We start from the raw sequence: 18671 nt of genomic DNA on the forward strand, positions 1-18671 counted from the left end.
CCTACAGGAGCTGGAGCTCTGAGATCCAAACTCAGCTCTGGATGAGCTATTTTGGCCAATATGCCAAAGGCCTTCCTCTTCACACCACAATGTGGAGAAAGATTATTTTAAAAAAAATATTCAACTGCTCAAACTGATTAACCATCTTCAAATATTATTATCTTTGTTTATAGTATGTTTATCACTGTGGGGTGTAACTTGGTTAGATTAGCTTCTTGGGAGCAGTAATTCCCACCCACCCCCTTGCTCCGATTTGAGATGTACATCTTACTGAGGGCTCAAAAACAAATATATTGCCGCTAACAGGTATCTATAGAAACTGACAGTGACTAATCGTAATAAGATAACTGAAAAATAACTGTTTTGGTTGAACATTACCGCTCAGTTGAAAGTCTGTTTAACACTAGGGATATAGTATCTTTTGACAATGACATTTTACAATATCTCTATGGGTTTATTAAAAGCTTACTAGCTTTCAAAATATTAATTCTCTTAAAATATTACTGGAAATCCATTAGGGAGTTCTCATTCCCTGGGAGAAATGTCTCCAAGAACCATTTAAAATAATATTAAGACACAAAACTATTCAAATAGAGCAATACATTATCACAACCTACATAACGAGCTATACTGAAATGTTCCAGTTCTTCAGAAAGCATTATTAGGATAAGTATTTATTGGGCCTATATAAGGTCAAAAGGAGATTTTAAACAGATTACAGAACAGCATTATTGTTAGTTGATGTACAACGCATAAAATACAGAATCTAATCTCTAAATCATACTCAAACTCCCAGCATATAGGCCACATCTGGCCTATTTTATGTATTAATTTAACTCCCATGATAGATTAAGATTGTACACAATTTAAGATTTCTAGCCCTTATAATTGTGAGGAAAATCTTCCAAATAAGAACTAGTAAATCCCTGTCTTCCCAAGTTTGTATACAGATAAAACAAAGGCAAATGGATTCAAGGGGGAAGTTGCCTCTGAAGCATAAAGACAATTGAATACCACCATTATTAACTACTGTTCTTTTTTCACAGAAACATTTAGCTAACATGCTTATTTTTTGTGTGATGGGAAGGAAAGCTACAACTCTCTATAGGCAAGAAAAACGCTGTACTGTAACAGTCCTTTCTGTTCCCGACTCACCCTCTGACTGAATCCTACTCATGTGATGTTTGCAAAGGGCAGAAGGGAAGAAAGAATGAACAGCTTTTCCTCTTCACTTCTCCTTTCATATTGGATTAGGAAGGTGGTTTTACTTGAAGTTTTCCCTCTAGTCACTATCATTTTTGGTTGCAATTGCAAATCAGCAGCCATTAGGTGCTTCATCTTCCTTCCCCTCTGCCTTTCCGAGTTAGTGTAGCAGAGAGTATGCAAAAGGAGAGAGCTGGGAGGAAGGTAAAGAGAAGGACAAGTTGATCCAAAGCCCAAGGATAGAGAGAAAAAGGCATCTGCTGATGCCACTAATATCTATCCCTTAGACCTTTGCTGGGGAAGGTGTGAAGGATTAGTGTATGTCTGTACATCTCTATATCAAAACTCCACCTCAAAATAAGGATCCCAGAAGTGTTAGCAAAGGGCTAATAATGCAGAGAAATCAAGAGTCATTAATCTGGATGGTCTCCCATTCAAATGGAAACATCCTAAAACAATAAGCTAGCTGCTACCCAGTGGAACTAGTTCTCCTAGGTGAGTATGTAACCATGAGATCACCTGATGAGGAACTCAAAGCCACTGAGGAAAGTCACTTGAATGGGGGGACTGCAACCTTATAATGGGAAGGCCCTCACTAACTTTTGGGAGTGGGGAAGGAGGGAGGAGGAGAAGACAATAATGGAGGTGGCAAGGAGAGTCTTGGGACCCTGAAAGGACTGACCAAAGGACTCCTGGAGTAGTGAGGGCACTGGAAGGTGAGTTTTGCATAAAGGTTTTTGTTATTTTCTATAGAGGTATATCTCATGTGCTTTGTTTGTGAGTAAAGTACAACTGATTTAGCAATTCTGTTGCAAAGTTTGTGTGCCTCTTGCTTTCACTGTTCTCTATTCCCTGAAGAGGGGAACAGTAAACCAGTGGATCCACAACTTCAGTACAACTCTAGAAGCATGCAAGAGCTATGGGGGAGTGTAAGAGGGCCGGACTCACCCCTGCAGCACCTCCTGCTGGTTGTCCAGGGAATTAGCTCTCCACCCTCTGGAGCGCCCTCTGCAGGCCGGTGATCCACCTGTCCTCTGCACTGGTCCCCGTGTCCCTCCCAGGACCCCAGTGCCCCTTGCTCTGGGTGCTGCCCCCTGGCAATACCCACACACGCTGGGTCTCCCCTTCCAGCCACTATCCCCACCCTGCCTCAGAATAAAGCCACTGCCAGTCATCAACTAGCCCCTGCTCCCTGGAGCAGACTGCAGTATAGGCCACTCATCACAGGTAAGGTTGGGTTTGGACCTGCTGCCTTGGCCTAGCCCTGGGCTGCCCTCTGCAACCCCCAGTACCCCTTGGCCTACTACCAGGCCGCAGCCTGGGGCTATCCAGGCTGGAGCTCCCCAGCCCCTCAGCCTTTCCCCAGCCCTGCTCCACTACAGGTACCCTGTCTAGCTCCCTGCAGCCAGGCCCTTCTCTCTCTGAAGACAGAGAGAGACTGCTGAGTGCCTGGCTCCCAGCCTTCTTATACAGGCCAGCTGTGGCTTGATTGGGGCATGGCCCAGCTGTGGCTACTTCCCCAATCAGCCCAGTAGCTTTTCCCTTTGCCCCAGCCCTCTGCCAGGGCTGTTTTAAACCCTTCCAGGCAGGAGCGGGGTAACCACCCCGCTACAGGGAGGCTTGGAAGAGCTGGTCCTAGATTCAGAGCCTAGCCAATAGAACTGTAGAATGCTCTCTCAGGAAGGAATACCAGAGAGAGGAAGTACATCTTGAGAGTGCATAGAAGCCTAAAGACAACACCCAGACTTTTTTCAATTCTCAGCCAGCCTAAGAGCACCTGGGATCCAATGGTTGGATCCAGATTAAGGAGACTAGTGAGTGTCCACCAGACAAAGCTCATCCAGTAATCCAGAAAGATCCACTAGCTACAACCCCTAAGGAACATAACTTTTTGGATTCCACACTGAGGTAAAGATGAGGTATAACAGTTGGGAATAAAACTAAGAGGGGTAAAATAAGTGTTTAAGTTCCTTGGAGGTGTTTGGAGGAGTACAAAGTATCTGCTTCTATGCAGGTCCTCTGTTCCTCCCCATGTTCCTTCCTGTGAACTGAAATAGCTGGTCTGGACACTGGGAACTGGATTTGCCTCTAAATATTCAACATCTGAATATTATTTATTCTTGTAAGTTGTCTAAAATTTTAATTTGGGTCTCTAGAAAACCACCAATCACAACAGTATCTAGATATCACAGTGAGTTGGCACTTGACATGTGAAGTAATAAGTAAACAGCTGTTTTAGTTATAGTAGTTATCAACATTCAATTACCCACCTCTTTGAATAATGCATGCCAATTTCATTTTTTGAGCTTTGCATGGCAAAAAAGCATTGTATTATTCTATTATTCAAGAAAAGCAAGTTTACCTCAGCTAAAGTAATAAGAAGAGGATCAAATGGAAGAGTTTCAGGAAGACATTCCCACTGTAATTTGTGTTTTACTGAGCCATGAACCAACCTATCAGGTAGAACAAAAGTTAGTAAATGGGACAGAGAAATAAACAGCATATAACAGTAAATTTCTTTAACATTCTATTCATACCAAAAGATCCGCAATTGTTTTGCAAAAATCACTGTAAAGGTAAATATACACACTTCTAATATGCACTGCCTTCCCAGTGAAATGCACAGCCCTATTTGGGTAGAACGCTATAGGTAACTCCCTTCTCTTCATGTGCCAGTATATCTATGCCTGTATCGGCATCTGCTCAAACAGGCTATATGGCCTACGTTGGATCAGAGGTCATCCTTAGGTTCTCAAAGTGCTGCCGTTTTGTGCTCTGGAGCCAGGGCCTCTCTCAAGAGGTGGAGGAGCCATTCTTCATCGAGTGCACAGAGGAAAAGGTCACATAAGACCAACTGAGACCACTTCAGGTCTTGTGGAGACTCTTCTGCCTCCTACAGAAAGAGCATGCACTGGCATGCAGGATGGTGCCTCTAACCACTCCACACCAGTTCTGGCCCCAGCCTATCTGTTGAGTCCGGCACCGATGAGGGTAATGCCAGTACGGACTGTTTCCACATTGGCAGCATATCAGTAAGCAAAGGACCACCTTTGCCTTTCCATTCCGACCTCTCCCTTGGTCCAAGACTTTACCTGGGCTACATCGTTTATAGCCCCATTGGCTGGGCAGACTGCTGAACCTTTGTGTTGGCACCACACTCCAATGTTTCCCTTCCACAGTCTGTGGAAGTGGGGTCGGTGCTGGGCTCGGGGCAAGGGACCTCCTCGGCACCATTGCATCCTGCGCTGCCCATTTTACCGTGGCGGTCTCACCACCTTCCACTTCCGCACCATCAGCTACTTCGATACCAATGCTGACTTCGGGTTCAACATTGCTCCTGGCACTGGGCACAATAGAGGCATACTCGGTGCCGGTGATACTGTTTTCACTGTTGGCACCAGTCTCGCCCTCATTTTGGGCAATAGATGAGTTGGACTAGTTGCTCACCTCCTCAGGGCTGGTTCCACCTTTATCCCCAGAAACCTGAGACTCCTAAGCATCAAGGTCGGGATCTTTTTCCTCCCGCTCTCCATTGCCTGGCTCACAGGGGGGCTGTTCATGAAGCACCAGGAGTACCAGGATTGGCACTTGTCTCACGGTTGGCCCTGCACCTGTTGGCCACCAATGCTCTATCCTTATGCCCTGTGGCCTCCATGGAATCCGTGGGATGCTCCTCGGTCGCAAGGATTGTTCTAAGGTGAGATCACCGGGCAGGTCGGTGGCGGGGACCACCAATCCACCACAGATTCATGCACCAGTGAGCCTTCCCATTGTGGAGCCTCTGGAATCGTCCCATCTGGGTCCATAAGGGGAAGGATCTGGCCTTGGCTCTTCTTGGCTCTGTAGTAAGTGAAGGCCTAATGAAGGCCCAGTATGAGGCCTGAACTAAAGTAATGGTCAAGACTTCGCTAATATGAAGCAAAGTTAAGCTGTGAGCAAGAGGCAGGCCCTGCTCATAGAACTTGGCAAGGAAAGGGCGGATGTTGCAGAAATACATATTCATTTAGCATAGTTACAGTATAAACATGGTACCAAGATACACTATAACCAGAACATTCCACAGATAACAGGGAACAGACCGACCCATCCCAATGACAGGGGCAAAAGGGTAAAATGATGGATAGAGTTGTTTTGATCGAACCAACAGGTACAAGGTGCGAGGCGGCACCTTATTACGTAAAGGGGGTGTACCTTGCTACGAAGAGGGGTTGCACCTCAATACGTCAGGAGCGATGTGTAACTTGTTTGTACCTGTGTATAAAAATGTATCCCTGGGGTGGTGTCTTTGTCCGGCTGAGGGGGCAGTGGAAAGTCCCGCCACTGAGCTGAGTCCATTGCCAAGCGGCACTTTCTAGCAGTATGCCCGGTAGACTAAGTAATCTATGGGGAACTGAAATTGTGTCAGGGTCGCAATAAACCTGGCCGAGGTGCCTTTGTACCTTACTAGACTCTGTGGTAATTGGGGGTTCTCGTCCGGTTTGCTGTGTCAGCTATCTGCAGAGCTGGAGCAGCACACAGAGGGAACACACGCACGCAGCCAAGTGATATCAACAGGAGAAAGCAGAAGCACCACACCGGTAGCCTCTGACAACAGGCTCCTCTTCTTTGTCCCTGGATGATTTGGCAGTACCTGGCTCTCTCTTTCCTTCAGTGCCTGAGGACTTCAAGACATACCAGGACCTTTTGCAGCTCGTGGTGGCTTCCTTGGGCATTTAGGTAGAGTTCCTAAAATATCCATAAGTTGTTCAATATCCTGCAGCCATCTGCCACAGGAGAGTGGCCCTCCCTATTAACGATGCACTCAGAGCCTGCAAAGGTTCTTTGGAGCACACCAGCTTCAATACCACCTACCACAAAGCATTTGGAGAAACACTACTTTTTCCCAGTGCAGGGAGCTAAGGGCTTTTTCTCCCATCCAGCCCCAAATTCCCTGGTTGTAACTGTGGTGAACAACAGAGCCCGGCTGGGCAGATTTAAGTCCATTCCTAAGGACAAGAACTCTAAAAGAATGGACTTTCCTGCAAATATGGATTGTGAACCAGCAGCCGATCTCCATTCAGCTGGTTGGGTCGCAAACCGCAAGATTGCAAAATGACAAATATTTCACCAGTGAAGTACACCCCAACTCCATCGAAACAGATGCCCTGTCATACAGATGACTGCAAGGCCTGCCATAAATATTTCCACTCCTGGGGAAAGTGATCCAAAAGATAAAGAGAGAACAAACGAATATAATAGTGCCATAGTTTTCCATTCTTATAGAACTGAAACTGGAGCCATCATTAGAGCTACTGCGAAGACCAGATATTTTCCAGGCCTTTTCAAGACAGACTGGCTTCAACTAACAGCCTGCCTATTGCAAGAGAAGCATTAGCAACCCTTGGTCTGTCCTCAAAATTATTAAGACCTGGCTCTCATCTAGGAGAGTCTCTCTATTAAAGGCTCACTCCTCCATCTGGACCAATTTCAGCATCTAGTGCCCTAAGCACAGGGTAGACCCAAGAGATCCAGGGATTCCAACTATTTTGGACTTCATCCAACAGGGCATGGATAGAGGTCTTTGACTCAATATCATAGCATGCCAAGTATCAGCCATTAATAGCATTCTATTCACAGGATCCTCAGGATCCATGACAGACAACTCCCAGGTATCCAAGTTTCTCAGAGCAGTCAGACTGGTTGGACTAGTTGTCAGACCAATGTTCTCAAAATGGGACTACCTCTGGTGATAAAAGCCATAACAATTCACCGATCTGAACTTTTGGTTTCAGTAATCAGCATTCTAGCACTCTATCAAAACCTGTTTTCTGGTCGCTATTGCATCTGCTAGATAAGTCTCAGAGTTGGCAGCATTATCTGTGCAGGAACCTTACTGTGTGTTCCACAATGACAAAGGTGGTGCTGAGAACTCCAAAATCATTTCTCACCAAAGCAAACTCTCCTTTCCATGCTTCACAGGAGATTATTCTTCCCTTATTCTGTCCAAGACCACAGCATCCTACTGAGAAGCTGTTGCACATCTTAGATGTGAGAAGAGCATTGAAGTACATAGTTATTGGGTTGGCACTGAGGTTATTGTTACTAGTTTCTTTCTACAAGTTTTGGAATGACTTATCTGGAGGCAAGCAGGAAAAGGAGGCGTGGCCAGCATGAGCAGTGCTGCAACCTAAACTGCCTCTGGAAACTGCAAAGTGGAAGAGAGCAGCCCAAACATAACTGAGTTGTGGAAGATACTGCTCGCAGTAAAGAAACTGATCATGTAAGAAATGTTCCATTCCCTGCACCTTTTCTGACAATTGCCTACTCACTAAAATGACACCAAATTCTGTTCTGCCACTATGAGGAAGAAAACATCATTGTCTGAAGAAATCAACTGCTTTCACAAAGTAGACTCAAATTAATTCTGTAAGTACTTCACCATTTTTGGAGTGGTGCAGCCTCTACACCTATGTATGATAATAAATAACTAAACAAATGTTGAGTGATTGCTTCCTTTTATCAGAGGGGTAGCCGTGTTTGTTCTTGTGGATACAGACTATGAGGAATCCGGTGGCACCTTAAAGACTAACAGATTTATTTGGGCATAAGTTTTTGTGGGTAAAAAACCCACTTCTACATCTGAAGAAGTGGGGTTTTTACCCACGAAAGCTTATGCCCAAATAAATCTGTTAGTCTTTAAGGTGCCACCGGACTCCTTGTTTTTGCTTTCTTTTGAGAAGAATTAAATATCAGAGGCACCTTCAGAGAGCAGTAAAATCAAGTAGGCAGAGAACATACAAGTCAGTGTATAGTTTTCATCCTACACTAACAGTAATGAAGAAATGAGTCTTGATCTATTTAACTGCACCTAAGACTACTGTCTGAATAGATTCAGTTCAATTGTTTTTAAAAATTCATTACCTGCAAGGTATACCACCTTTAGAGTAAATGGCAGAAAACGCAGAAGGAGCTTTTGAATGATCCCCAAACTGGGTGGACAAAAAAGTAAAATACGTTATTTACTCACTATCATAATATTTCAGTTATAACCATTATAAATGTACTTTAGTATTGCAGTTTAGAGAGAAATGTGACAAACCATCTTGTGATCAGAAAACAATTGTAAAGGATACTGCAGAGACTGGACGGAAAAAGAATTCTAACATTTAATTAAATAATAAAGTAACCTCACAGCAGTATGTTACTACTGTTTTGTTAAGAAAAATTAATAAATATGCTCATCCTCGATGAACTTTTCATTTCCCATCCCATTTTTCTACTTTCTCATGCAAGTAGTCCCACTAAAGTCAATGATGGCCCCATGGGACGGAGGGGTCTCTCACATAAGTGGGGAGGGAGCATGGCTCCTGGGCTCTCCATGCTCCCCCAGATGGCACACAGACATCACAAAGCCTGACTTGACTGAAGAGAGGATATGAGTTGGACAGGTGGGGAGGAGAGGAGGAGGAGGATATTGGGACAAGAAGGCTGGGAGCCAGTCGGGGTGGGAAGACGGATTGGATGAGGAGCCAGGGAGGAGACTGGGACTGGCTGGGCAAGGAGACTTGGAGCCATTGAGGAGGGGTTGCTGTGCAACCATAATTTGGCCTCCTTGTGGATATATGTATGATACAATTTTTCCCCACATGACCCCTGCCTCATTCAGTGCACATGACAGACCTGCAGTGGAGATGAAGCAGAGTTGTGCAATGAAGGAGGCTGGAGATAGGACCCCTGCCTCATTTTTTCAGAAATGTAGTGAAGGATACAGAAGATTGGAAGAAGATAAAAGATTGTCTCATAGTTAAGGCAGTTGAATGCTACCATGGAGAACTGGATTCTATCCCTGCCTCTTCCTGAGAGTTCCTATATGAGGATGCTAACTGATCACTTAAGCCAAAACTTTTCCTAGATGTTCACTGACAGTGTGTTCACTGATTGTGTGTGCACAACCTGACACCCTGGAATGCTATACACTCACAGCTGGAACTAAAGTTAATGGGAGTTGTGTTTTGATCATATAGAGCAGTGGTTCTCCCTGGGGGTACTCAGAGATCTTCCATGGGATACATCAGCTAAAGTACTCTGAAAAATCCAACCCTAGGTGTCTCAGATTGGGCATCCAAAATTAGTAGATACTTTTTACTTCAATTTCTTTGTGCCTCAATTCATCACCTGCAAAATGGGGATAATACCATCTCACCTCACAGGGTGTTGTGAAAATAAATTATTGTTTGTGAATCTCTTAGATACTATAGTGATGAGCACCACATAAAAGTATCTGAGAAAGTTAATAATTTTTACTTCAGAGCAGGGTTTTGAATAGTGAGGAACAGAGAAAGTCTAGTGTCATATGTTTAACAACAAGACTAAAAAGTAATATCAAATACCTACTCACTCAATGACCTTGTGAATTCTGTGCACTGAATGAACCAGGAGTCTTGTGGAAAAAAATAGTATGCAGTCATGTAATTAAAGATTGTATCAAAGCACACACGTGAGGAGTCTGATTAAGGTTGCAATCTGCCATTTCCTACCTCTTGAGTGATTGATTTTGCAATGTTAACTAAATTTTAACATAATTTTGTGTTTAATTTCACTGTATGTTGGCTTGGATAACAGTGACTTGATGAAACCATGATATTTTTCACAAAAAGAGATGCTATTTTAATAAAACTGTTCCTTCTGGACAGAAGCTTTCAATTTTTAGTACTGGCAAGTTGGCACCTTTCATAAGCATTACGAAGCATTGTAGTCTCTCACTGGCTTTCCATTCAGCCTATGGTGGTACCTACTGTAAGCTGGTAAGCTAACTCATCAGCGCATGCACCACAGAACAGTCTCCAGCCATAAGATTTCAATCCCTTTTTCCTCAGGGTTTCGGCTTTATTGCTTCAAAATACCACAAGTTCAGTATATTGAATACTTCCCTCTCCACTAACCCAGAGTCTTCTGCAGGGACCTAACTACTCCATGACCAAGTCACAGCAAGCCTCTCTGCTCCCATCTAATTCATAGGCTGCTCCTTGCAGGATTACACTCTACAGGACTATTACCTGGAAATTTCACATGAACTGGGCTCTCTCCCTTGAGCCAGGGACTCCTGCTCCTTCCTACTCCTGACAACTGTCACCAGCAACTGACCTATCTGCTGGCTTTTATGAGTACTAGATCTTCCAGCTATCACCTGATGTCTGCCTCAGCTGGGAGACAGCTGATCAGTCACAGGTGAGGCTAGACCCATCTCCTCTTAAAAGAAGTGACAACTACCTTGTATTGAAAATCCTTTAGCCTTTTGCGTGTGTGCGTGTGCACACGTATGTTTTTTATTTTTTAAAAGGAAAAAACATAAGAGAAAACTGAAGTATTTCTATATAGAAATACCAATCCTAGAAATGGAGAGGTTGCTGTCAAATACCCTTGTGAAAAGGATAAGGAATTAGATACTGTTTACCTCAGGCATTAGGGCTTGCAGATCTTGGAGAGTGAATGATTAATAACAAACGTTAAGAATCTAAACTCACAAATCAGATTAAGTGTCTCCAAGCATAGAAAACATATTCCTATTATGGAAAAAAGTGCTTTCTACAGCAATTCTCAAGTAAGGAAGAAGATAGTCTTGAAAATGATGCTGATACTCACAATAGCTTTGCCCACTCTTTCTAGATCATGTTACCTCAAAACAGTCAAGGCTGAAGGTTTTAACAGAAACAATCATAGGTATCCTATCCACTTATTCTGTCAGTCTAATGCTGACATTCAGTGAAGACAAGAATCTTAAGTATATTGGCACTACATTTTTTTTGCCTTAAAACAAAAAAGTAATCTCTAATCTAACTTCAAGAAAAATAGAACTTCCCCAAATTCCTAGAGCATATTTTTCAGAAAAAAAATCCAATCTTGATTTTAAAAATGCCAGTGATGGAGAATTCACCATGAATCTTGGCAAATTTTTCAATGGTTAATTAATCTAACTATTAATGTCCACTTATTTCCAGTCTGTATTTATCTAGCTTCAACTTTCAGATATTGAACTGTGTTATACCTTTCTCTGCTAGACTGAAGAGCCCATTATTAAATATTTGTTCCCCATGAAGGTACTTATAGACTGTGATCAAGTCACCTCTTAACCTTCTCTTGATTAAGCTGAACAAATTGAGCTCCTTTAGTCTGTCAGTGTAAAACATGTTTTCTAAGCCATTAATCATTATTATGGCTCTTCCTGCGCCCTCTTCAATTTGTCCATGATTCAGTAAGAAGGTTGATAAAGTATTCCTGCAGTGGTCACATCAATGCCTAATACAGAGCCAAAATAACCTCTCTACTCCTACTTGAGATTCCTATCCAAAGATTGCATACTTTGGCCACAGCTATGGGAGTTCATGTTCAGTTGATTATCCACCATGACCCCCAAATCTTTCTTGGAGTCACTGATTCCCAGGATAGAGTCCTCTATCCTGCAAGTATGGCCTACGTTCTTGGTGTCTAGATGTACACATTTAATTTTAGATGTATTAAAATTCAATTACTTCAACTACACCTCTACCTCGATATAACGCTGTCCTCGGGAGCCAAAAAATCTTACCGCGTTATAGGTGAAACCGCGTTATATCGAACTTGCTTTGATCCACCAGAGTGCGCAGCCCTGCCCCCCTCTACCCCCCGAAGCACGCTTTACCGCGTTATATCTGAATTTGTGTTATATCGGGTCACATTATATCGAGTAGAGGTGTATTTGTATGTTCAAAATTGGCAACCTCTTTCTTCAGGAATAATAACCAGAAAGAATGCAGTGTCAAAATTGATAATTATGTCGAGCAAGTTTTGACAATCACATTTAGTAGATATTTGCAATAGGTCAGCACCAAACTAGTAATCAGTGTTGGTAGTGATGTTCAAAATCAATACCCCAGTAAAAAATAATGGAATTTCTAACACATCTTGGTGCTATCGTTTAAGTTTTTCAGGCTGGGTGAACAAGACATGGTAACCTTCATATCATAAACAGATCCACTGTCGTTTCTGCAATTGGAAGGGCTTGCAACTTATTTTTGAAAAAGTTTACATTCTGGAAAATATAGGACAATATAAAAGAAGAACTAAACCATAGAAAACCATAGATCTTCTGTGATCAAAGATTTCTGCTGTCCCAATTGAATGCCATATTTTTTGTGACTCTCTCACTCTCTGTTTGGCCCTACTCATTTATGTTGGTATAGAAGGTTGGCTGTTTCCAGGAAAAAGTAATTTGTTTAGAAATACCATTTCTACATACCGGATCAATAGTTTTGGGGTTAAGTTTATCACTAGGCCTTGGTTGTGGCTTAACCACAAGATCTGGAGAACTAGATGAAGGAGACGAAGATGTCTTGCTTTTCTGTATTGCAGTCTTTGGTTTTATTTGGAAACCTGATGACATTCTTTTATCATAAATTCCTAGAATGAAAAAAGGAAACAAACCTAAAAACAGAGTTCTCATTCCCACTTGACAACAAATTAAGAACTTTAATCCTGATTTTTGTTGTGCCCAAATCTCACATTCTTGGGTGTGCAAGGAATGCAGGAAATATGAACCAATGCATATAAATCACGTTTTGCTGAACACCCAAAACAGTGTAGGGTACATATCAATCACTCCATTTTTCAAACACACACCTCCACATCTCTTTGTTGCCTGCATCGTTGTCCTTTACCAATCTGCTAGAGTGACACCTGCAGCAAAGTGAAATTGAGTTTAGTCAGTTTCACTCTGCTGCCAGTGCCCACTTAAACCACAAAGCTGTTCTCTGGAGGGAGGAAGGGAGGGCGGGTACAAATACAACAGAAGAGGAAGCAAAAACATTGGAAGGGATGGGAAAGATGGGGAAAAAAGTGAATTTAAATGCAAGGAGTGATTAAAAATATTCTGAAATAGAGCAAAATCAGAGGACAATAAATAGGGAGAAAGATAGAAATGAAGAAGAGCAGATAGACAAAATGGGAAAAGAACAGAAAATGAAGACAAGATTTCAAAAAAGATTTCAAAAATTAGCTTTCTGAATACAGAACACTTTAAAAACTAACAATTAGAAAACATGTACATATTATTAAATTATTAAATAAACAAAATATTCAAAGTTTCAAAAAAATAGTTATAATGCAGAAAACACTACTCTAGTATCTTTTTAACAGAGGAAATTGTATTTGTAATTTAACATATCAAATCTTCAGTGTGAAACTTTAATGAAGAACCCAGATTACTACTGAGGAAAGATATACAGTCTCAGATATCACCTCATACTTAAAGAAAGATACAAGAATAAAGATTTTCAGAGTTACAAGTTCTTCAGAGATACAGGGTTTTTTTTTTTTTTACAAAAATATTTAAGGTGATTTAGTGACTTATACAATTTAATTCGAAATGAATTTCTATTAATTGTGTTGGTCCTGCTCGGATAGTCCAAGTTCCCTTGCTCATAGTGTACGTTGTTAAACGACTCAATCATTGAGTCACTGTCTACTGAGAAAACATTTACCAAAATCAATTTCTAGTCTTGATTTACACCTTGGATTCTCCTTCATGTTTCCCCCCCCCCCCCGAATTCTGGCATTCTATGACTAAGGCTCTGTGTTTGTCACAGAGCTCACGGAAGTTACGGATTCCATGACTTTCGGTGACTTCTGCAGCAGCCCCATGCAGCTGGCCTGGGAGCCACCTTAGCAGCTCAGGCAGCCCCTGGGGCCCTGGGCCAGTTGACTGTTTGGGCAGTCAACCCCTACTCCTTCCCCCCTCCCCCCCCCGCCACTCCAGCAGCAAGAGTTTGGGTGTGGGAGGCTCAGGGCTTGGGGTGCAGGCCAGTGCTTACCTGGAGGGGGGGGGCTCCCTTCTCTCAGCTCCAGATGCTGCCTCTGCTGGCAGCCTGGCACCGCCCCCGCAGCTCCCAGCCAATGAGCTGCAGAACCAGGGCTGGGGGCGGAGCAGAGGCACCACATGGAACTAGGGAGCTAGGGCCATTGCTTCCCAGGAGCTGGGTAGGGAGCCTGCCCCGGCCCCACCAACACCGCCCCCCTCTCCCTCCAGCACCTGTGCCCCCCTCCACAGCACCCGCAGCGCCCCCCCCCCCCCCCCCGGCCACGACTCACCCCTCAAGGACCCACGTCCTCTTCCCCAGCACCCCCCTGAGCCACACACACCCCCCAGTCCCCACGGGGCCCCCTCGAGTATCTTCCCCCCCACCCAGTTTTAGTCAAGGGTATTTTTAGTAAAAGTCATGGACAGGTCATGGGCCTGTTAATTTTTGTTTACTGCCCGTGACCTATCCATGACTTTTAAAAAATATGAATGCATCCACTGTATTAAAGCTGGCAATGATTCCACAGATAAAAGTGACATTCCCATGTAACAAAATTATTTGATTTTGTACATACAGTAGATCTTCAGAGTTACAAAAAATCGGAGTTATGAATTGACCAGTCAACCACACACCTCATTTGGAACCGAAGTACACAATCAGGCAGCAGAGACATCCCTTCCCCCCCCCCCCCCCCAAAAGTAAATACTATACAGTTCTGTGATAAACGTAAACTACTAAAACAATAAAGGGAAAGTTTAAAAAAAATATTTGGCAAGGTAGGGAAACTGTTTCTGCGCATGTTTCATTTAACTTATGACGGTTAAAAGCAGCATTGTTTTTTTCTGCATAGTAAAGTTCTAAAGCTGTATTAAGTCAATATTCAGTTGTAAACTTTTGAAAGAATAACCATAATGTTTTGTTCAGTTACGAACATTTCAGAGTTATGAACAACCTCCATTCCAGAGGTGTTCGTATCTCTAAGGGTACATCTACACTACAGCGGGGAGTCGATTTAAGATACGCAAATTCAGCTACGTGAATAGCGTAGCTGAATTCGACGTATTGCAGCCGACTTACCCCGTTGTGAGGACGGCGGCAAAATCGACTTCTGCCGCTTTTTGTCGGCGGCGCTTACTACCACCTCCGCTGGTGGAGTTAGAGCGCCGATTCGGGGATCGATTGTCGCGTCCCGATGGGACGCGATAAATTGATCCCCGAGAGGTCGATTTCTACCCGCCGATTCAGGCGGGTAGTATAGACCAGACCTGAGATTCTACTGTAACTTGCTAGTGCAAATTTATTACCACCAAACTTCATATTACCACATCATACTTAACGTATTTCTCCAAATGCCAGAATAATTGGTCTCTGAATGGTTTCCATATTATAAAAGCTCCAAATAGTAAAACAACAAACTTTAAGATTAACATTATACTATGTCAGGCAAACAATTCAATATTGCTCTTGGTGCCAAACTTCAAAATCTACATTCAGCCATAATGATGGTCTTCTTGCTAAAAAGTAACATTAGCAATAAAACAAGAAACCATATTTAATATGAGAAATGTGGAATTTATTTTCCTCAGCAAAGCATTCAGGAAGTTCACACAATTAGAAGCATGTTCCACTAGGTAGCAAGCATAGTGAAAATACAGTATTTGCAATCTATTTTAATATAGTGCACCAATCATTTAGTTTAATATTGTTAATTAGTTTAACATTTGAACATGTGCTTGCAGATTGTTGGAAGAGCACATTTTAGAAGAAAAATATTATAATGTAATAACTAGCATGGTCATCCATAGTAAGACACTCTAAATCACTTTCTCCTCTGAGAATTAATTAAGCCACATGCTAAAGATTTCAGCAGAGAAGAAAGTAAGCAACAACAAATTCTAATATTCCAGATGTAGTGACCTTACCAGCAAAGAAGAATAAGAATTAAAATAAAATATGTAGCTATGGATAACTGAAAAATTTCAGCACCTGGGGACAAATCAAGGTTGGAATTACGGACGATAGTAGAGTTAGAATTACAAGAAGGGGAGGAGGAAAAAAATACTTTACCCAAGAAGACTTCAGTCTTTCTACCACTGAATTTGAAGTTATCGTGCAGCCAGGAGTTGATTGCACAACAGAAATGTATAAATAACGCACATTTAGGAAAGAAGATCAGAGAGCAGAGGTACAGTGAGATGCATAGAAGTGATGTCTAAGATTAAACTAGAAATAAAAGCATCCCAATGGTAGATAACAGGCCTAAGTTAAAAATCCTTAAACAGAAATAAAACAAGCAAGCATGAGGAAAAGTTTCAAAGCAGAAGAGGAGAGAGTTAAGGCACGTCTATACTTACCTCCAGCGGAGGTCGATTTATCTACACGTCACACAGCACCCTCATCCCTATTCATGAATAATAACCTAATAATCTGGGAAGTGGGAGAAGTTAAGGAGCATTTCAGGAGTTCGGGAAAATAAGGTGGAGGCAGAGGGGGAAGCAGTACTGCTTTCTGCCCTTCTCCACCTGAAGAACCTTCTGTGGTTCACAAAGCAGGACTCCCATCTAATTGGCCACAGAAGAGTCATCAGATGGAAAGGGGATGCTTCAGGTGGGGCTTTATGTCTAGGAGTGGTATATGCGGAGGAGTGAAACTATAAGGTCAGGTGGAGAATTATAGTTCTATGGAGGCATAGAGAGGGGACTATTGGTATATGAAACATATGAGGAAGTTAAGGTCTATGGAGTGCACATGCAGGGGATTATGTAATGAGTACGCATTCTCTATACAGCATATTTGAGTGTTAGATTTATGGGAGGTACACTTCTATAATGCTGTCCCCGGGAGCCAAAAAATCTTACCGCATTATAGGTGAAACCGCGTTATATCGAACTTGCTTTGATCCACCAGAATGCGCAGCCCCATCCCCCTGGAGCACTGCTTTACCACGTTATATCCGAATTTGTGTTATATCAGGTAGAGGTGTATATGCAGAGTTATATGACAAAATCATATCTAGGTATGGGTATCTACAGGAATGTAAGCAGAGCTTTGGGGGCGTATATGTCATATAGGTCTATGAAATTTTTGCATGGTTCTATGGAAATTATAGGTCTATGTACAGGGTTGCATAGGAAATATAGGCAGCTGAGGGTGTATGCACGGTACAAGGGAGAATGTGTGGCATGGGTCCATAGACTATGTGTGGGGCTCTGGAGGGGTATGCAGGGTTACAGAGCTATAGGGGGCATTTTCAGGGCTCTGTGGGGTATAGACCAATGGGGGTGTATGCAGAGCTCAGGAGAGAGATGGGATTTGGGACTGTGAGTATGTTTGCAGGGCTCTGTAGGATGTGGATAGGGCAACCAAATGTTCTGTTTTGCCTAGGACAGTCCCTTTTTTTAAGCCCTGTCCTAGCCATCCCTACTTTTTCAGCAAAAGTGGGTATTTGTCCCATTTGCTCTTGCCAACTTGATCAGTCGGCAAGAGCAAACAAGACAAATGCCCATTTTTGTCAAAAAAGTGGGGTGTGGAGGAATGTGCTGGGGGACCACCTGTGATACCAGCTCCATGCAGGGAGGGAGTCATGGCTTGGGTGGGGACCAGGCAGGGCTTGGGTGAGCAGCAACGCCAGACCCACGCAGTGGGGGCTCAGGCAAACAGCTTGGGACAGCCTCACGGGCGGAGGCGCACTTGAGCTGGGCCCATGCTGGGTGGGGGGAGGAGGGCTAGCCTCATGTGGTGTCCCGTTTTCCCTTTGGGAAATCGGGTTACCCTAGATATGGGTTTATGTGGCCCGGTGTTTGCAGGGTTCTGGAGGGGGTGTGCGGCTCAAGTCCATGGAGGGTGTTTGCAGTACTCGGGGTGCGGAGGATGCAGGGTGCGGGTCCCTAGGAGTTTTTAAGGGGCTCTGCAGGCTGTGGGTCCATGGGGGTGTCAGCAGCGCTCTGGGGTAGTGGCGGGATTCGAGTCCATGGGGCTGTTTCCAGGCTCTGGGGGATGCAGGGTTGAAGTCCCTGGGGATATCGGCAGGGCTCCGAGGTGTTGCTGGGGCTCTGGTCTATGGGGGCGTTTGCGGGGCCCCAGGTCCGCGGAGGAGCGAGGCTCGGTCCGTAACTCTGGCGGTTACAGTCTGCCGGGGGAGGAACTCTCGGACGAAGCCCCCAGCCCGCCAGAGTAGCGCTGTGCGCCGCCACCCTTACCAGGTCCGCCAGACGCCGGGGTTGCGCAGCTACTCGCTCACAGCGACACCTCCCGTCCCGTCCCGTCCCACCGGTTGCTAAGGAAGCTCTGCTTTGTCTACGGGCTGCGGAAAGGCCAAACTTCCTGCGAAGCGACTGCAGGCGGGCGGGGCTGGGGAGCATGCGCGGATGTGGGCGGGCTCGGCAATTCGCGGGGAGGGGCGGGGGATGTTCAGTCACGAATCTCCCCCCTCCAGTTTTGTGCTATAGTCCCGTCCGTCCTGGCCGTGGGGCCGGGCTGCTCGCCCACACTCACCCTGCCGGGGCGGGGCTCTCTCGGTGCCTCAGCCTGGCTGCCCTCTGCACTGGGCAGGTTCCCCGCCAGCTCAGCAAAGCCTTGGCCTGGTTCTGGGAATAGGGCGCCCGTGTCCTTTCCTCAGCTCTGACTGGTGCATTGCAATCATTATCCCGCTAAAGA

General features: G+C 44.1%; 1 protein-coding gene across 12 annotated transcripts in view; it reads right to left on the bottom strand.

Moving 5' to 3' along the window:
* Nucleotides 1-18364, bottom strand: part of PACRGL (parkin coregulated like) — a 38890-nt gene extending 20526 nt beyond the window's left edge. For 2 of the 12 annotated variants that reach the window (XR_010601911.1, XM_065598165.1), the window contains exons 1-5: nucleotides 18215-18338; nucleotides 12838-12894; nucleotides 12458-12618; nucleotides 8104-8171; nucleotides 3566-3656 (exon numbers count right to left, since the gene is read on the bottom strand). Coding sequence is in view for 7 of the 12 variants with exons in the window: in XM_065598165.1 (XP_065454237.1) it covers nucleotides 3566-3656; nucleotides 8104-8171; nucleotides 12458-12618; nucleotides 12838-12862 (345 nt within the window). In the remaining 5 variants the exon portion in view is untranslated. Of the gene's footprint in view, nucleotides 1-3565; nucleotides 3657-8103; nucleotides 8172-12457; nucleotides 12619-12837; nucleotides 12895-16369; nucleotides 16443-16873 lie in introns of all 12 variants that reach the window. The other 10 variants (XR_010601914.1, XM_065598169.1, XR_010601913.1 and 7 more) reach the window with 9 other exon arrangements.
* Between the last annotated feature and the right edge of the window lie 307 nt (nucleotides 18365-18671).

Source organism: Chrysemys picta, chromosome 5 (genome assembly GCF_011386835.1).
Source record: "Chrysemys picta bellii isolate R12L10 chromosome 5, ASM1138683v2, whole genome shotgun sequence".
Lineage (NCBI taxonomy): Eukaryota > Metazoa > Chordata > Testudines > Emydidae > Chrysemys > Chrysemys picta.